Source organism: Gavia stellata, chromosome 1 (assembly GCF_030936135.1).
Source record: "Gavia stellata isolate bGavSte3 chromosome 1, bGavSte3.hap2, whole genome shotgun sequence".
NCBI classification, from domain to species: domain Eukaryota; kingdom Metazoa; phylum Chordata; class Aves; order Gaviiformes; family Gaviidae; genus Gavia; species Gavia stellata.
The window spans coordinates 19526261-19543610 of NC_082594.1; the positions used below are offsets into that span (position 1 = coordinate 19526261).

Below are 17350 nucleotides of genomic sequence, written 5' to 3' on the forward strand. Positions count from 1 at the left end.
TTATTTATTTGAGTACAGTTAATATTATCTCAAATATTATAAAGCTCTGTATAATATTCTCTTCAGTAGTACAGAGAAGGATTCAGAATTTTTTTAAAGTGCCTGCAACAAAAGAAGAGAGGTGATTTGAGAAGTTGAAAGAGAGACTTCCCACACATGACCTTCATATTAATGCAAAGTTTCAAATGTGTCCATCTAAATACAAATATTTTACTGCACATATTTCAATGCAACACTTATCATTTTCATCACTGCCTTAGTTTCTCATGGAAACTCTACAACCATGCTGCCTGCTAGCTTCTTCCTCTCAGCCAGCTTCTTCTTTTTAAATCCATCCAAAAAGAAGCTTGAAGACTGCAGAAGTTTCAGTGATAACCAAATTCCTACAAGTGTCATAAAACATGAATGAATTCAGGTAGGAGACCCGCAGTGACTTCCTCACTTAGGAAGAAAAAAAGAGACAGAACTGCTGCCAAAAGCCTGACCACTCAGCCCTGCTACCTCAAACTAGTCCCAGGGCAACTAACTCTTCTGCCGGTGCGTAAGGTGTGTGTGTCACAGGGAACACAGAGAAAGAAGGGGCCAGGGGACAAAGGACAGACAACCACAGCAGCCCAGGCTCAACAGTCCTGCTGATCAGGAGATAACTTCTTAAAGCTTCCTTGTTCCCAGGAGACCAGTTCATGCCAGCTCTCGCTTAATCAACCAAAGCTTGAAACGGTAACTAGGAGAAACAGCAACCAGGAGAAACAGCAAAATTCCCTTAGAAAAATGTTTTTCAACTGCCGACTGTTCTGAGACGCCACTGGAAGTTCACAACGAGGTACAGACTGCAGGGTTCACACGCTATTTTTCCTGTCACCTTTTGGAGACCCTTTAGAGGCACCCTGCCAGTTTAAAGCTTCCCTTAAAGTTCACGGGCAGCAGCACCTTCATGCCAACCGAAAGAGATGGCAGGGCTGAGGCTGATCCGTCCCGGGGAGGCGAAGAGGGCCGAAGGGATCCCCCCCAAAGGTAGCCGGTGGGGAGACAAGCACAGCCACGCACCTCAGCCGAGCCGGGGGCCGAGCCCGGGGGCCTCCCTTCCCCCGCGGACACGGACACCGCCCCAGCCCGCGGCACCCTCACAGAGGACGTCCCAAGCGCGCCGCCGGCTGCTGCCGCTCCCCCGGCCCCAAGACACCCACACCGCGACAACTCCAACCCGCGGCCCCTCACGGGTACCGGAAAGGCAACACCAGCACCGCTCCTCAGGCCGCTTCCGCAGCAACACTCCGCTCTAGCCGCCACCCCTCTCCTTCTAATACAAACCTGCCGCCATCGCACAGCCTCCCGGCGCCACAGGCTGGGCACCGCCCCAGCGCCGGGCATGCTGGGAGTTGTAGTCCCAAGCCACTGGCTTTCCCGCCCAGCTACGAGGCGGTTCTTCGGCGCTCGAACTACAGCTCCCAAGAGCCTCAGCGGCGAAAAGGCCGTTGCGGGGCGTCAACAGTGAAGTAGGGCGCCCGCAGTAGTAGCTGCTCCGGTTCCTGCCCGCGACTGTCAGGGGCGGGAAGTAGGCGGCGGGGATCTTTTTAGGCACCTGGGCCTGCCCCTTGCTCCTCAGGACGGCCCGCAGGTGGAGGCGGCTCCTGGGTCCTCCTCGCGTCGCCGCTGGTGGCCCTTTTGGGGGACGGGGTTTCTTTTCGGGCAGCTCTGCTCCTGAGAGGCGGAAGGCCGTATCGGCGCAGTGTTCTTCAGCAGCTGTCCCGGCATGGTGTGTGAGGAGATTCCTGTTCAGTGAGCTGTCCGCAAGCCTTTCGGGGCGTGGGGTTTTCTGCAGGGGTGAGGCTTTGGACTTCTAGTGTGCTTTTATTGCGGCTACTTATACCCTTTTAATCTTTAAAGAGCTGCAGTAAGGGAGGAACGGAAAGAGAAATGGGCAAAAAGCATCCCCCAGCTTTCTGACATTTTGCGCTTTAGGCATGCTCGGTCTTACTGAGAGGAATTAGTGTTTTCCTCTAAACTTCAGTAAGTGGTAGAGCATTACACGCCAAACACTTGTGTGTGGTACGTCGCTGGCTGTGACCTGTTCTTGCAGCTGTTGTGAGCAGGTATGAAACCGAGCTCTAGGTTGTATAAACCTAGGGCAGCCCTTTCAGTTGTCTACTACTAGTTTTAATTTCCGCTGTTAGTTTCTATAGTTCCACAGGGCTCCTTCTGCTAAACTTTTCATCATCTGCACTAGCCTAAACTTTTCATCATCTGCACTAGCCTAAACTTTTCATCATCTGCACTAACTAGGCTTTGCTAGTTATGAATATATTGTCTACGTGATTGTCCTCAGACTGGATTCTGCATTAACAGTGATAAGCTACTGTGCTAGAAAATATAAGGGTTTGTACTCATGCTTTTGTAAAGCATGGTATCATATTCAGTCCCTTTGACATCTGTAGGAGGAAAACACAGTAGAGGTTTGTTGTCAGTTTACCTGCGCACTGAAAGCCTTACAGGACTACTGATTATTTGTGGTTTTTTGTTGGATGATAAAAATTTATTTTTGGCTCCCTCTCTGTGCTAAAAATATAATCCATTGCTAACAATGGTGTTGAATTTGTGGTTTGATCATGAAGTACAAGCTCGTGTGCTTGTGTGAAATCCTTTTGAGGCTATTGGGGCCTTATGGATCTCCACCAGCATAAACTAAAATTGAAAGAATTAAACCAGTGATAATTGTCAGCAGTTCCACTTTGCATAACTTCTTTATCTGGTGCTGCAACAACACGGTATTCCAGTTATAAAAGTTTTTATCAACACACAGATTAAATACAATAGTTTCCTATTCTGATTTTGAATTTTGGAAATTTTGCTGTTTCAAAAGAGTAAAGCCAAACATGGCTAAAATTCCTGGAGAAGTTTGGTTCTCTAGGGAAATAGAAGAGAGGCTACTATTCAGTGGTATCATTCAGCAACAATGAAAGAGAATAAAATCTTCACTCAAGGGAGAGAAAAGCTGCTGGGGACAGACTTTGAACAGGTTTTAACTCAATTTCCTGCTCTCTGTCAGGTATTCCAAAGTTCAGTTGTGCTTTAACAGTGACAACTTACTCCTCCTTCTAAATGCAGCAAGGGTTATTGCCCCTTATTGTGCAGCAGACTGCACTTTGCTTGGTTTACTTATTTGACTGGGTTGCTGTCCCTTCGGGCATTTTACAGGGAGTTATGAGTGTGTCCTAGTCCTTCCTCCCTACAACACCCAGGCTCTCCAGTTGTATTTCACACTGTTGGGAAAGCAGGAAGATCCTTCCGGGAGGGCAGCTGCCTGAGCAGGTGAGTGTAAGTGATTCGGCTCCCTCAAAATCTAAAGAGAGGAGTGGGATCAGGGGTTATTTAATACCTCGTGCTGGGAACAGAGAAGGGGGCTGTCTTTGCAGACAGACTTGGAGGAAATGAATCGTTCAAGTTTACGCATTCCTTTCTGCTGACCTGGCTGACCTATGGTTTATTTACAAATGAGTGCTCACAATAATTTTTTTCTCAGTTCTCAGCAGCTTGATTTTCATAAGCAAATGTAATATGAAATACTTTTGTGGAGTTTTGCACCACATGTAGCTACCAATTTCAGTTCCTTCTGGTGTTTTCCAGATGAGATATGGATGTATGGGCAGGGCTGATGCTTGCAATTGGTTGTATGTATTTCATTGCCTTCCAATAAACTTTTTGTTTTGGCTGTTTGAATAGAGTTCATTATTTCCTGAGGGGACAACTTCTGGTGATACTTTAGCAGTATCCAGAATCTGCTTTAGAGGCTATATTGAGAAAACTAGTGCACACAGAGCTCTAGTGAAGAGGGAGGCAGAGCCCACACCTATACTATGGTTATTAAAGGAAGCCTTTGGCAGTGACATGTTTGCCCTCAAATTAATCTATCTTGTTTATAACAAGATTCAAAATCAAGCTGATAAAAGCAGCTTAAAATAAGACTTTATACCATGAAGTAGAGCTTCTTAAAGGTACAGTTTCCCACAGAGCCAAGTTATAGCAAAGCTGCATTGTAAAAGATTTTTATCACCTCAGATAACAAAGTATCTTGTGAAAACCTCTTAGTTAAAATACAGAGACTTGGTTTTTTGTGTGAGCAGAGAGTACTTTTATGCCAAAAGCACTGCTAATGCCATAAAAAACAAAAACGAGCCACAGAATATAGGTATATAATGACCTCATGTGCCCTTTGATCTGTTGTCTGCCTGACCTAAATGCACATATTACCATTACAGAGTTGCCAGTTCTATCAGGTGTATAGTGCAGTAAATGATTTGGGCCCTTCCTACAGGTTACCTTTCTGAGATAAAATTATACAGACATTTATAAAATTGTGTCCGATAGTGCTGATTTTCCGGGTTTTCATGAAACCCCAAATTCAAATGAATTATGTTGCTCTCTCTCCTTGACTAACTACTTCTTGTTTTTTAGCTAGTAATTTAAGTTATTCCATGGTAGCTGGCCATCTGATTCCTTTTGTACTGTACTGAAGAACAACTTTACTTGCATACATTGAAAATCAAATAGGCCATAGAGTAAGAAAATAAACACATTCCTTAAACGTGGTATAGGTAACATACTCTAAATCTCACCCTAAAATTACCTCAGGCTAATATGTTTTTGTTGGGTTTTTTTAATCTGAAACCTTATCCTAATCATCTGCTCTAGACTTGGGTCCTTGATAAATTAATCAAACAATATTCTTATATTAAATTGCGAAGTGCTGTTGTCAGTGCCATTTAAACATTTCCTCTGCATTGTTACTGTCTCTTGGTTTATTCTCCTTCCACACTACAGTGGAATCTTTCTGCAGGGTTGATGTAAAGATTTTGTTGACCTTGTAAAGGCTTTGGTGCAATTTGACCAATACTGATTTTTAAACCAGAAGAACCTATAGGGTAATTAATTTTTTTGGGTTTAGTCCTAAGAAATTGGTAAAGAAACTGTTCTAATAAATGTTTCCTCTTTTGCACTTTCATAGTGCAGAACAATGTGAATTGGTAAATGAATGCAAGTAGTTCAAACAGCATCTGCTTTCCTTTTTGCAGTCATTAATGTAGATGTTTATTTACAGAAGCAGGAGGATAGAAACTTAGTCAGAATTTGCAGTCTATGTGGGAGCTCTCATTAAGTTGGAGAAAGGTCATTTTTGCTCTGAATCCCCTCCCCAAGAGAGAGGGCACTTAATATCAGACATTTTTTGGCTAACGCAAGAACTGCTTTCCTTTCACGTCTTTACTTTTGAACAAGCAATTTCTTATTTGTTCTGTCTCATTCTGTGAGTCCAGGATGAATTTGGAGGGGCCAAGTATTCTAGAGTGTCGGTGTTGTCCAGTTATCTCACAAATAAAATAATTTGGCCTTAAGTCACTGTAGAAAATTTACATCGTAAAGTAGCTTTTCCAGAAATACAAATAGATAAAAGTAAAAACAAAGTTTGCCAGTGATAGTGATATTAACCCTCTGAGTGAAATATGGACATGATGTACTGGGATCCAAAGAATCATTGTTGAAAAGAATTTATGACCTGAATATTTTGTTTTACAAATGTATGTTCTCTTCATGCTAGTTACTGTAGTGTTAGCAGTGTGTCTGCATTAGCAGTTTGGCTTGGAGCAGTGATGCAATTTTAAGCCAAAATTTTTGCTTGTCAGGAGCTGCCTTATGTTGATTAAGTTCTCAAAGTGGTTTTGAGGTGTACCCTCTGAATGCTTGTCAGAGAAAACTGAACTGGGTGCTGTGCTTCAAATAAGCTCCCCTACCTCTCCATCACTTACCCTGCTACACTACTCCTTTTTGTAAATCTTTGCCATAGGCCAGAGTGTGAATTCAATCAGAAAACAGATCTGGATTAAAACTATTTTTTTGGGATTTTATTGTTGCTGCTGTTGTTGTTGTTGGAGGTGGGGGTGTTGCTGTGTTGGGTTTAATCTGGATCAGTTTTCCAAAGTTCTTTTTAAATGTTGTGGGATGAGGTTTTTTTTATATTTACAGAGTATAAATCACTGAGTGGGAACATGAAAAGCAGTTTACATTCTTGAAAAAGAGAGTTATTTTATAATGATACAGTGTGAAAGGGGAACTGAAAGAGGGGTTGTTCCAGTCTAAATTAAGATAATTCCACATTACTAACAGTGGGTATTAGCAGCAAGAGATCAAGACAAGAGTTTGGCACTTAGTTCAAGCCATGACTTTACTGAAAATGTAGGTCATACTAAATTTTCCACATAATTTAAAAAAAAATTAATAAAACTAATTAAGAGATGTTCTGGGTGGATTTGATTACCATGCTAATAAAATGGGATTTGTTTTGGAACCTCCAAGAGTTGCAAAGAATATATTTGGTGAGAGACTACTTAGGTGGATCGTGAGAATGAAAGTTTTCTAAGCAAAAAACAAACAAAAAAAAAATTCTTTTCTCTTTTAACAGGAGGGCAATGGCAATCTTTGAAAACTGTGTGTTCTTTATTAAAGTGAAATACTTACCCATTCAGGAGAAGAGCAGGCTGAAAGCGTCCATAAAAGAAAATGGTGGAGTAGTTAATTTTGTGCTTAATCACAAGGTAAGTTCCAGATTTAGTTCTGAGATCTCAGTAGGAAAATATCAAGTGGTGCAAGTGTTGTAGAGTGTTAATCTTGCCTCATGTAGAGTAATAAGAACTGTAGAGGTTATGTCTCTTTTAAATAATTAAACGGAAATACTCAGTTTACATTTTTAATGCATCTGGCTCTGTAGTACTGAAATGTCACATAAAAAATTAAAAGCAATATTCTCCCTCCATAAATGAACCAAGGAGGTTTTATTCCTGGATAAAATTGCCATGCTGTTTTTCTTCTCTCATTGTCAGAGAGGGGAAACTCTGAATGAGATGCATCACTGAATTGCATTTTGGTTATGTTATTGTTCATGCAAGCATTTGATTACAGAGTGAGGAAAAGATGGTTGTAGAGTTAGAAGTTTGTGATACTGCAGTTTTTTATTAGTAGATGTTGAATACGCAGCATGGATAAATCAAAGAGCCTGTTTGCATGATATGCACAGCAATGAAATCAGTGGGCTGCATCTATACTGGTTCATTACACGCCTAGGAATGCTCTCTGGGACTGTGGCCAGCTGGCATGGCTTGGCCCACACCTATACTAGTGAATTCTCTTGGTCCTCAGGACTGAGTGTTCATACCCAGACTGCCTAATGGGAAAGGTCACGGTGATGTTCTGTCTCCCAAACTATGCCTGGAAACTGGGAGGATGTGAGTTGGCAGAAGCTTGAAGTGTGCCGAGGAACATGCTAATGCCTTAACAATATAAGTATTATAAGTAATACTTACATTAGTAATATAATTATACTTACACCTTATAACTTATATTAGTAATAAGTAATATAAAAGTAATACTTATATAAGTAATATAAGTATTCACGTGTCAGTGACAGGGACTTATCTAACTTAATAGTGAAGGCATAATACCTTGTTACTTCTGCCACTTCAAAGTGACATTTATTTCCTCCTTCCCATAGCTAGCAATTACGGCAAGGTGATAAATATTGTCATATTAGAGTGCTAACTTCCACCTCGGGGAGAAGGTAATGCATTGTATTATGATTTCAGTTTTTTGGTTTCTCTATATACAGTTTTTTAACAACTTCTTTGAGAAGAGTATGATTAAGTGAGTTAATTTCTCCCTGTCACTCTTGTGTAATATTTCCTAATATAGCATTGCGTGAGTTACTTTAAATCCTGCTGCTATATATAGTTCCCATAGGATAGGTGATTGTAAATTTACAAACAACAAAAATTGTATACATTGTTCTTAAGAGTCTGCAGTTTAAATTGTGCATAACATAAGGTGTTGACATTGAAGGAAAAAGACAGGAATGTGTGAAGAAAAGGAATATTGTAGATACATTATCATCTTGTTCAGAGCTCAGCAGTTTCCTGGTGACTCTGACAACGCACATCCGTTGGAGAGGAAGTGAAGAATTGAAGAATAACATACCAAGGTCTAGCAAGAGTATTCCAAAGATGTGACAGATTTCTTTGTGCTGTAAATTCAGGATCTTCCAAGATGTGTTGACACACAAACTGCTGTTCTCCAGATATGATTTGGGGAAAAAAGTCAAGGAAATTGCCTCGTTAAAAACAATAAACTTTAAAAAAAGCTTTGCTAAAAAAAGTTAATTATTGAAAACAGCAAATTAACTAAGAGTTAATGCAGTACAAATATGTATTAATTTTAATCTGTGTTTTGAATTATCTTTATAAATACAGTGGGAAGAGAGATATTTCGATACCTAAATTTTGTGAGCTGTAGGATGCTGAAAACAGCTAACAAGTGGCCAACCTGTTCAGGGTAAATCTTACCCAAGGTTCAGAAGTTACGTTATGATTAAAAAGTGTCTCATCTATCTCCAAATGAGAATCTCAGAACAGGTCGGGGCTCAGTGCTGCTGTATCAGGGAAGAGCTCTTGTTTTTTAAAGCTGGGCTTTTGTCATATGTGACAAATAAAAGTACATGCATTTATCATCCTGTTTCTGAGTAAAGTAGATATAATTTCATTCTGATGTAATAACCTTTTGTTTATCTGTGACCATCAGTTCTTGCATGCTTAATGTCAACTGTTAGAGGTGCAAAATCTGCTGCCTCTTGCATATGACCATTTTATTTTATTTGACTTCTCTAAATGTTTTTATTTTGTCCTAACCACGCAGAAAGTTTTAACTTTCAGCACATATATGATTCCAGTAAAACAATGTGTGATTCTTTATAAGGCTACCAAAGCATATTATGATTATTCATCATTCTGCTCAGCTTTTTTTTTTTTAACACTCTTACCCCATGAGTGTTTGTACCATGTTGGCCACAACAAAACTTGTCCCGTTATTAGACCTCCTGTGTGCAGCTAAAAGCTCTACAGAAAATTAGGCACCTGGTCACCTTCATATCTTTGTAGTCCCCTTTGTATAAGGGGACACACTCTGAAGATACCCATATTTTAGTTGATCTGAACTGTCACCTGAAAGAGTCCTGCTCTCTCTGCTGTCTGTGGATGAAGTGCAGAGGTACCATGTTTCTAAATTAGATGTTTCAATTAAAATACGGTCCAAAAAGGTTGTCTGTTTTTAAGTGTTTCTTTTGGACTCTAGGATTGTACCAGTGTGAATTGCAAATAAACAGTATTTAGATTAATAATTTGGATCAATGCAATCTGCTCTAGGTAAACCTGCTGTGGCGGGGGGGGGGGGGGGTTGGACTAGATGATCTCCAGAGGTCCCTTCCAACCCCTATCGTTCTGTGATTCTGTAATATTGTAGTTACATGTGCGTAACAACTGTAATTGCAACCTGTCTTTCAGAGTACACATGTTCTTGTGGATACTGCTGATGTCCTCAGCTGTTGTGATGTAAAAAATATTCAGAAGTATCAGCTCCCTGTTTTATGTGCAGATTTTGTTTGGAAATCAATTGAAAAGGGGAAGCTTTTACAGATTGAAGCATATAAGATTAATAAATCACAAGACAACACTTCTGACCAAAGGCCTGACAGACAGGGTAGGTATATTTGACATAGTTTATTCATCTATCAGTTACTTCAGGAAAGAATGTTTTAGAAGATGAATATTTAGAATTGGCTTTTAATGAATCAGCAACCATGGAAACTGGCAATAAAGTTGATTAGAAAAAAAGATTTTTTTTGAAAAGAAATATTAGTTCCATTCTGTGGAGTCTTTACATTGATTTTTTTTTTTTTTCTTTTAATAAAATTTAAAAAAATAAAAACGGGTAAAATATTAAAAATAACAAAAAAGCTACTCCAATGACTGTCTTTTATTTGATTCCATTGGAAAAAAAATGACAGTAACCTGGAAGTTTTAGTTAATTTCAACAGAATGCAGTGGGCTTTTGGTGCCTTTGTATGAGGAAGTGTTATGTTTTGAAGTCAAAATTATGAGAAAATAAGATAGCTGGAGAACAGGTTAACATGGACTAGAAATACTATGCAACATAATTAAAATAGAAGAACTGCAAGCATTCCAAAACATAACATGGTTCAGATGCCAACAACTATAATTCTGTGTAGAAGGAAAAAATACAAATATTCTTTTAATGCTGTGAGATGTGAAAAAGAGATGAGAAAGATAGTTCTATTTAATATGTACAGTCAGCAAAAAATTATCATCCTGAAAGTTATTACTATTTTAATTCTCTTTTTTCCTACGCTTTTTATTTCTTTTTACTTTATTTCTTTTGCATCTCTTGGATTTTGCTGGGTGCTAGTCTTTCCTTTAAGTATTTTTAAAAGTAACTACTTTTGACATAATAAATTTTATTTCATGAACATTCTCATGTCATGAATCAGTATGATTTTCAGAACTATATATAAGAATAAGAATCAGGACCAATGCATTTGTACATTTGCTGTGTCATTGAGTCTGTTAGATAAAACCGGTTTTGCACAGCAGAGGCCATGGGCATGCATGGTTGAAGCTGGGTAGATGTGTTCAGTAGCAATCCTAAATAGTTTTAAACTAAAGGTAAAACTGTGTTCGTACACTATATCTATACAACTTAAGAAAAAAAAAAAGAAAAGGTGAAACAAACAAAGGAAAAACCCCAAAACCAGTATGAGCTGTGGAGGGATGGTTCTCGGGCTGTCTGGTCAAGTGGCACAGCATAGCTCTCAGCTCCATGTCACAGAAGTCACAGAAGTCAGGGTGGTGAAGTCCCCAGAGGGAATAAGCATTGGCATAGCCTGGGGCGGTACTAATTCTAGCAGTGAGGCAGTTGCCCTTCAATACTTGACTTCGTATCCTGCCAGTTACATGGCTGAATAAAACGTGAACTTAGAAGTTCTTAACTTGTTTCAATGTGTAAAATATTTATGAATTGTTTTTATTAACTATTCATAAGTTAAATTAGAGAAACCAGATACTATGCCAAGTAATAAATAAATGTTTTGATTGCAGATGTGGAAGACTTGTCATCTGCTGAAAATAGAAACGCCACAAAGAAAAATGAAAGCAACAATTCCAACTTCACTGTTATTGAAGACAGTGAGAGAAGAATTGAGTCCAAAGAAGGGACTTCTAGGTAAAATAAAATAAAATTAGAGATATGTTTTGATACATCTATGTTGAGATTTCTGTAAATCAAAAAAAAAAACCCAACCAACAAAACCCCCAAAAAACCCCACTTCCCGATCTGTTTCAGTGACTTCTAGAGATGGCTCTCATTGTCTTAATAATGTAGTAGAAGATAAAATTATTCTTCCTTCATTTTCTGTATTCTGTGTGTATGAATTTATAACAGCTTCTTTTTTTTTTTTTTTTCCTTTCGATCTGACTGTGGAAATTGATTTTACATTTTTCCATCTCAATGTACACCTACAGTCCAGCTCCCTAATACATGCAAAGCTTCTACCAACTCAGCAGGCATTAGTATGGCTCAAGCTTTATGATTTTCTGATTGGAGCTTTGTTTATCATCACAATCTTTTTCTTTTCTTGGTTCACACAGGTTTTTGCAATGCAGTCCAATTCATTGGTTTTAGAAGTGCTGAGCATCTCTTTCTCCCATGAAAATTCTTGAGAGAGCTGAAAATCAAGATAACTGAGACTGCTCTTAGTTGATAGGGAAGCAGTATTGTTATAACTGTTTCTCATTATTGAGTTAACGGAACAAAACCAGCTCCAACAGTCTTAAATCTATTAAGAAAATGCAGCTTTCTACTTTGAGAAACTGCTGTTCAGTCATAGGGTAGGTATTTAGTTACTCTGTGGGAAGGTACTAGGAGTTACACTTGGTCCAAAAGTCCTGATGCTGAAGGATACGACTACACGTATATATCATGATGTGAAAGTCAGGAATAAGGGAGGGATTAGCCTCAGACAGCACAGGTAGTTGACCAAGCTATTAAAAAAGTAACATGTAACCAGGCAATGAAAATACATTTATTGTGTTGCTTCCATGGTTTTTCATGCAATGCAGATTGAAATCTAGCCTTCGTCTTCAGGTTTACACTAGACATTCTGGCCTGTTAGTGCAGCAGCTTGTCCGGGTGAGATTTCATTTCTCAAAACTTTTTTTGTTGTTATTTTGCAGCTGAAAAATATATTTATCATCTTATATTAGTTCTTACTTTAGAATGATGTTGCAGCCTGTTACAGTATGGTATTTACTGTACTGTATGTGATTTTAATTACTCTGATTCCATTCCAGATTTTACAGTGAAAATGATCAAGATACTCCTTTTTTCCCCCAAGATTTTGAAGTTGCAAAATACAGTGTCCTTGAAAAAGTAAGCCTTTCTGTTACTGTGAGAGAACGTAGGATTATCAGCAGACGAATACAAGGTTTACAGTTTTGTACACATCAGCAGTAACTCTTCTATGTTATCATGTACTGCAATGCAAAGAGGAGTATTGAAAAGTACTTTAATGCTTTCTGTCTTTCAGTGAAGCCTAATTCTCTAATAGAACTTTTCTACTATCGCTATAGCGTTCTCACCAAAGTATTGCAGTAGAATAATGTTTGCTTCTGACAAAATACACGTTATCATGGCTGTTTTGTGTTAAATCTAATTTAACTTTTAAACTTTTTTATTAAAAATCTTCTAAAACACAAAAATTATGGAAGTGTACAGCAATCAGTACAGTGAAGCCCTGAGAGGAGCTTCTGCTTTTTACTATGATACAAATAATGAATAATTCTGCTTCTTTTCTGAGCCAGTCATAGCGTGTGGTTCTAAATAGGGTGAAAAAATAAGTAGGACAAGGGGAAGGACTTGGCACAATATTATGTGAATAGAACATATGTAAGCAATAAATTGGGGGTCGGGGGACTTTATTTTATCTCTCCATTTAGGTTAACTCCAAGGAAAGCAAAGATTTTGTAGTTATTGAATTACAGTGTGCCCAAGAGCATTACAAGTTTCCATTTCGACTATATGCACACTTCAGTGCATCAAATGGAACAAAGGTATGAAACACTCATTGACATTTCCTGTTTGTTTCTTTATGCACGTTGAACGTACCTGTTCCAGACAGCTTCAGATGTGTTTCATTCTTATTTGCAGGCTAATCCTTAAATACAGATAATAGGTCATTCTGTTAAGCTTTATCATAAAAAGTTTGATTTATAGTTGCCTCCTGTACTCTGTGTGTTTGCTTACAACTTGCTCAAAAGAACTGTTTTGGGACTTGGCAGCAGCACAGCATGGTCCTGGATGCACCTGCCTCATACTCACATATATTTTCTTGGCAATATCTAAAATGTATAATGACATGGTTACATGCTGAAATGCTATAGCAAGTGATATTCTGGACATACTATTAAGAGACGGAAAAGCATGTCTTGAGGGCAGCCTAAATGTATTTCTCAGCATACAAGTTATGTATGCACCCTGGTATAGCACTTGCAGTCTGTGTCATTGTAACAACATTAGATTCAAGTCAAAGGAGCTGTATCAGGGATGAATTTTGAATAGTTCAATTGATAGAACAAGTTATTGCAGCACACATTTAGACGAACCTATCTTGTCATTGTGGGCTTTGTATATGGAGCCCTGTGCTTGTTCTTCATGTCCCATGAACTCTCATGAAGGCACTGCCTTGCTGGAAGCGTGTTAAATCACAACCCAGAGGTTAAGTGTGGATTGTCAGCTGTTACAGCAGTGTCTGGTAAAATTGATTCTTTAAGTCTTTATATAGTTTCTTTGACTAACTTTACTCTTTTGGTTTACAGAATAATAAACAATTAATAACTAATACTGCTGAAGAAATAAGAGAAAAGTACGAGACTTTTATTGCAGACTTGAAGAGACAGGATTTCCTGCTCAGAGAAACTTTTCCACCAGAAGCAGAATCTTTAGCTTCTACAAAATTGCAAAAGGCTTGTACAATTTGCATGTTTACACTTTTCTGTCCTTAATGATTTGTTTTAGTTTCCAATTTTCTGAATGTGGTAAACATTTTCTGGATTATAGTGATACAGCCATAGGTTAAGGGAAACTCTTTATATGTAAATGTTTTGAAATTATTTTTTTTTCAAAATATTGAGTGGATGTTCCCAGTACTTAAACACAGTAAAAGCAAATGTAGTCATATTCATTATAGGTTGGGTTTTTTTTTTTCCTCAGTAGGTGCATTATCAACTAACGGGATACCTAAAAAGTGTATAGCAAACAGAATTGTTGTGTGATGTATGACCTTGATTGTTGAGTTATTCTGCGCACTATACAGATGTCACAGGCTTGATGTAGATTGTATTGGAATCGGTAACAGGACTCCCCCCAATGGCAATAGCAGTTGGATTCTGCTCCCTAAAGTACTCTTAAGACAATGTTTTACTGCTATTTAAAATGGTTGTAGTGTGACAGAAATTTTTTCCCATTTATATTCTCACTGTACTTTATCCACTTCTCTCTTCCACCATGGTTAGCTTCTATTATAGGGCAAAACTGGCACATAGATTATATCCAGCAATGTTGAAAGGCCCGCATACCTCTAGTGATCTCAGAAGCTGTGCAGTTGATGCCATATAAACAAGTACTTGTGTGAGAATTGTTTAATGGCAGCTTCTGGAGTTGTAGAAGAGTGAGAAAAAGCTCAAGTAAATGCTTTAACAATGTTCCTCAGAAGAACATGAGAAAATCTGTTTTCACAACTCTTTGATGTATGAAATGCACTGATTTTCATGGCCTCTCTATTTTTCCTATAGCTTTGCTGCTCCAATTTGTTGTTTTCACAGGAATAATGTATTTCCCCCTGGAGTTTTCTGAACGAGAGATCTAGTGTCATCTGTTAGGGATGTTATAAAACACTGTCCATTTTGAACCATCTGTTCTTTTCCCAGCTGTGCAAAAAAAGGAGATGGCTGGGGTCTGCAGACTATTATGTCCGAGTACCTGATAGTACAATGTACTGATAAAGATACCAAGCAAATCAACTTCTGTTTTCTCCAAGACTTTATGTCTCAGTTTTCAAGAGAGGTCATGACCATCTGGCCTGCCATGCTCTCCATTTGAAAGAATTTATAAAAGCAAACCTTCCCTTCAGTTCAATGGGACTGAAGAAATTATACTAAGCATGAATGAGCATTGTGCACTGTATTGTTTATGGGAATAGGAAAGTTTAATTATCTGTGTAAGAACTTCACTGCCATGACTTGCATCTTTGTCTTTTCACTGAATTGTGTTTACTTTACTACAGTTACTTCTAGAAGAAGCCATCCATTCAAGTGCTATATGTCAGGAAGTTAGTGATTTTGTGGAATTGATCTGGGCAGAAGCTATTGGCCACCTGGATAGTTTACTGCTTGAATCAGTAAACAACATGAGCCTAAATGATGTAAGTTAATTCTTGTTACTTGGTGAGGATGAATATGTAAATGCTGTTAGAAGTAATTTTTTCCCAGCAAACCCATATGTTGTGTTTCAGATTGGGATTGGTAATTACACTTCTGATACTCCTCCACTTCAACAAATCTATGCTTCAGAAATTTTTATCTCAAATTTTCCTTTAGAATCATGACACTAAAAACATGCTGTACTCCCTAGGGCAGATGGCTGTCTTTTCCATTTTATAGCAATTTACACAATTTTTATGGGAGGATCCCTTCCATGAGATGAGTCAAGTAACATAAGAAGAGAGTCATAGAAGGCAGTGCACAATAGCAGGTTACTATATTACTTTCACTTTTTGATATGGAAATAATACACATTTATGTAGGTTCTGGTGAGTAAGTACACGTTAGTGATATTGTATATGTGTATTCGGAGACAGCAGTGAGCGCGTTGCATAAATCAGCAAGGACATAAGGAAATGCTGTTTGTGGTAAATGCTTTTTATGAGGTGCAATAGTTTGGATATTAAGATTCCTAACGTATTTCGGGTAGGTGAAATTAGATAAATATTTGATAAATAATGTTCAGTTGTTGGTAGCATTTTCAAGAGCTGAACCATAGACCTAAAAGATTCTGTATCTCAATGCATCAATCTGTAAGAACATGATAAAACTGTTTTCACTAACTCTTCCCACTTACAAATTAATTTGCAAGAGAAATAGCATTTGTATTGGAAGAAAAAACTCTGGATTTTTGAAACACGGTAATTAAGAAGTGGGTTGCTGTTCAGTTAGATTAACCCTCCATTTTTTTTCCTAAAGGCATTTGTAAGACAGAGACCAGTCTTGGATCAATATTGAACTGCAGTAAGACATTGCTATGCAGCCTCTAATGTCGACATTTTGCTAGCTGTTGCCTGTAGTTCATGTAAATTAAAAAGCATTTTGCCTTTTTCCTTCTGCCTTGAGAAGACAAAATAATGTAGAGTATTCTGGGAAAAATTTCCAATTGAGAAGGAATATACAGATACAAGCAAATCTATATCCTCTCTGTCTGGACAAACTGTCTAATATTAATCATTACTTTCATTTCATCTGTAGGTTGCACTTTATAACAGGACTTCTACTCTGCTTTATGTATTTTAGGATTAATTGGTGCACTTAACCATTTAGTAAGACATTTAGTAAGAAATTTATTGTCTACTTTCTGTTACTTCATCAATGCATTAAAACTGACAATGTGAATCAACAACATGTTAAGGAACGTTATCTTTCAATCTGATTCATATTCCATTTTATTTCAGGGAGGTTATTTTACTGTCTCTTAGCTCTGCTTGAGGTACTTTGCAAGTAGCCCAGTATAAGGGCAGAATGATATGCAGCTTTTTAAATACTGTTTTCATATCTTAGCTGCCAGAAAATATTTTGTGGATATTGCACTAACAAAAGTTAAAGTTTTATTTCAGTGTGGAATTAAATTATCCATTTTCAGTATTTATTGCTTTGTGCTCTTTCTGTAATTTTGCAATAGCTTTCAGTTTAATAATCTCTTCTTTTAAAGGTGAGCAAAGCAGAAGGTATTTTACTCCAAGTAAAGAATGCACTGGATGAGGGAGCTGGCGAGGTGGCACTACAAGAGATGATGATGGGATTCTATCAAGTTATACGTCACAAAACTCAAATAGACTATAAAGTTTCCAAAAAGCTGTTATCTAGAAAACAGGACCTGTGTCAGGTAACTTTTCCAGACTGCTAGTAAGACCTGAACTGTGCTGTGTTACCCCAGTTTTGAACATGCTCACTAGAGAACTTGACAGGATGCTTTGCACAGCTAGTCACTGGCTGTCAGTTTAAAAAAATAATTTATTGGAATCTTATGAATTGAGTAATGCTCATGGGGGGAATTCAGTGTTTTGAACAGGAAGACCAGTTGCTGTCCAGATGGTGACAGGAGTTTCCATTGCAATCATTGTTGTGATGGCATCTTCAGC

General features: G+C 38.2%; 1 protein-coding gene across 1 annotated transcript in view; it reads left to right on the forward strand.

Moving 5' to 3' along the window:
* The first annotated feature begins 3280 nt into the window (after window positions 1–3280).
* The window catches only part of PARP4 (poly(ADP-ribose) polymerase family member 4), a 50677-nt gene continuing 36607 nt past the window's right edge, over window positions 3281–17350 (forward strand). The window contains exons 1-9 of the mRNA XM_059825251.1: window positions 3281–3309; window positions 6452–6584; window positions 9375–9570; window positions 10986–11109; window positions 12237–12315; window positions 12882–12995; window positions 13761–13907; window positions 15227–15364; window positions 16921–17094. Of these exons, the coding sequence (XP_059681234.1) occupies window positions 6459–6584; window positions 9375–9570; window positions 10986–11109; window positions 12237–12315; window positions 12882–12995; window positions 13761–13907; window positions 15227–15364; window positions 16921–17094 (1098 nt within the window). The 5' untranslated portion in view covers window positions 3281–3309; window positions 6452–6458. The remainder of the gene's footprint in view (window positions 3310–6451; window positions 6585–9374; window positions 9571–10985; window positions 11110–12236; window positions 12316–12881; window positions 12996–13760; window positions 13908–15226; window positions 15365–16920; window positions 17095–17350) is intronic.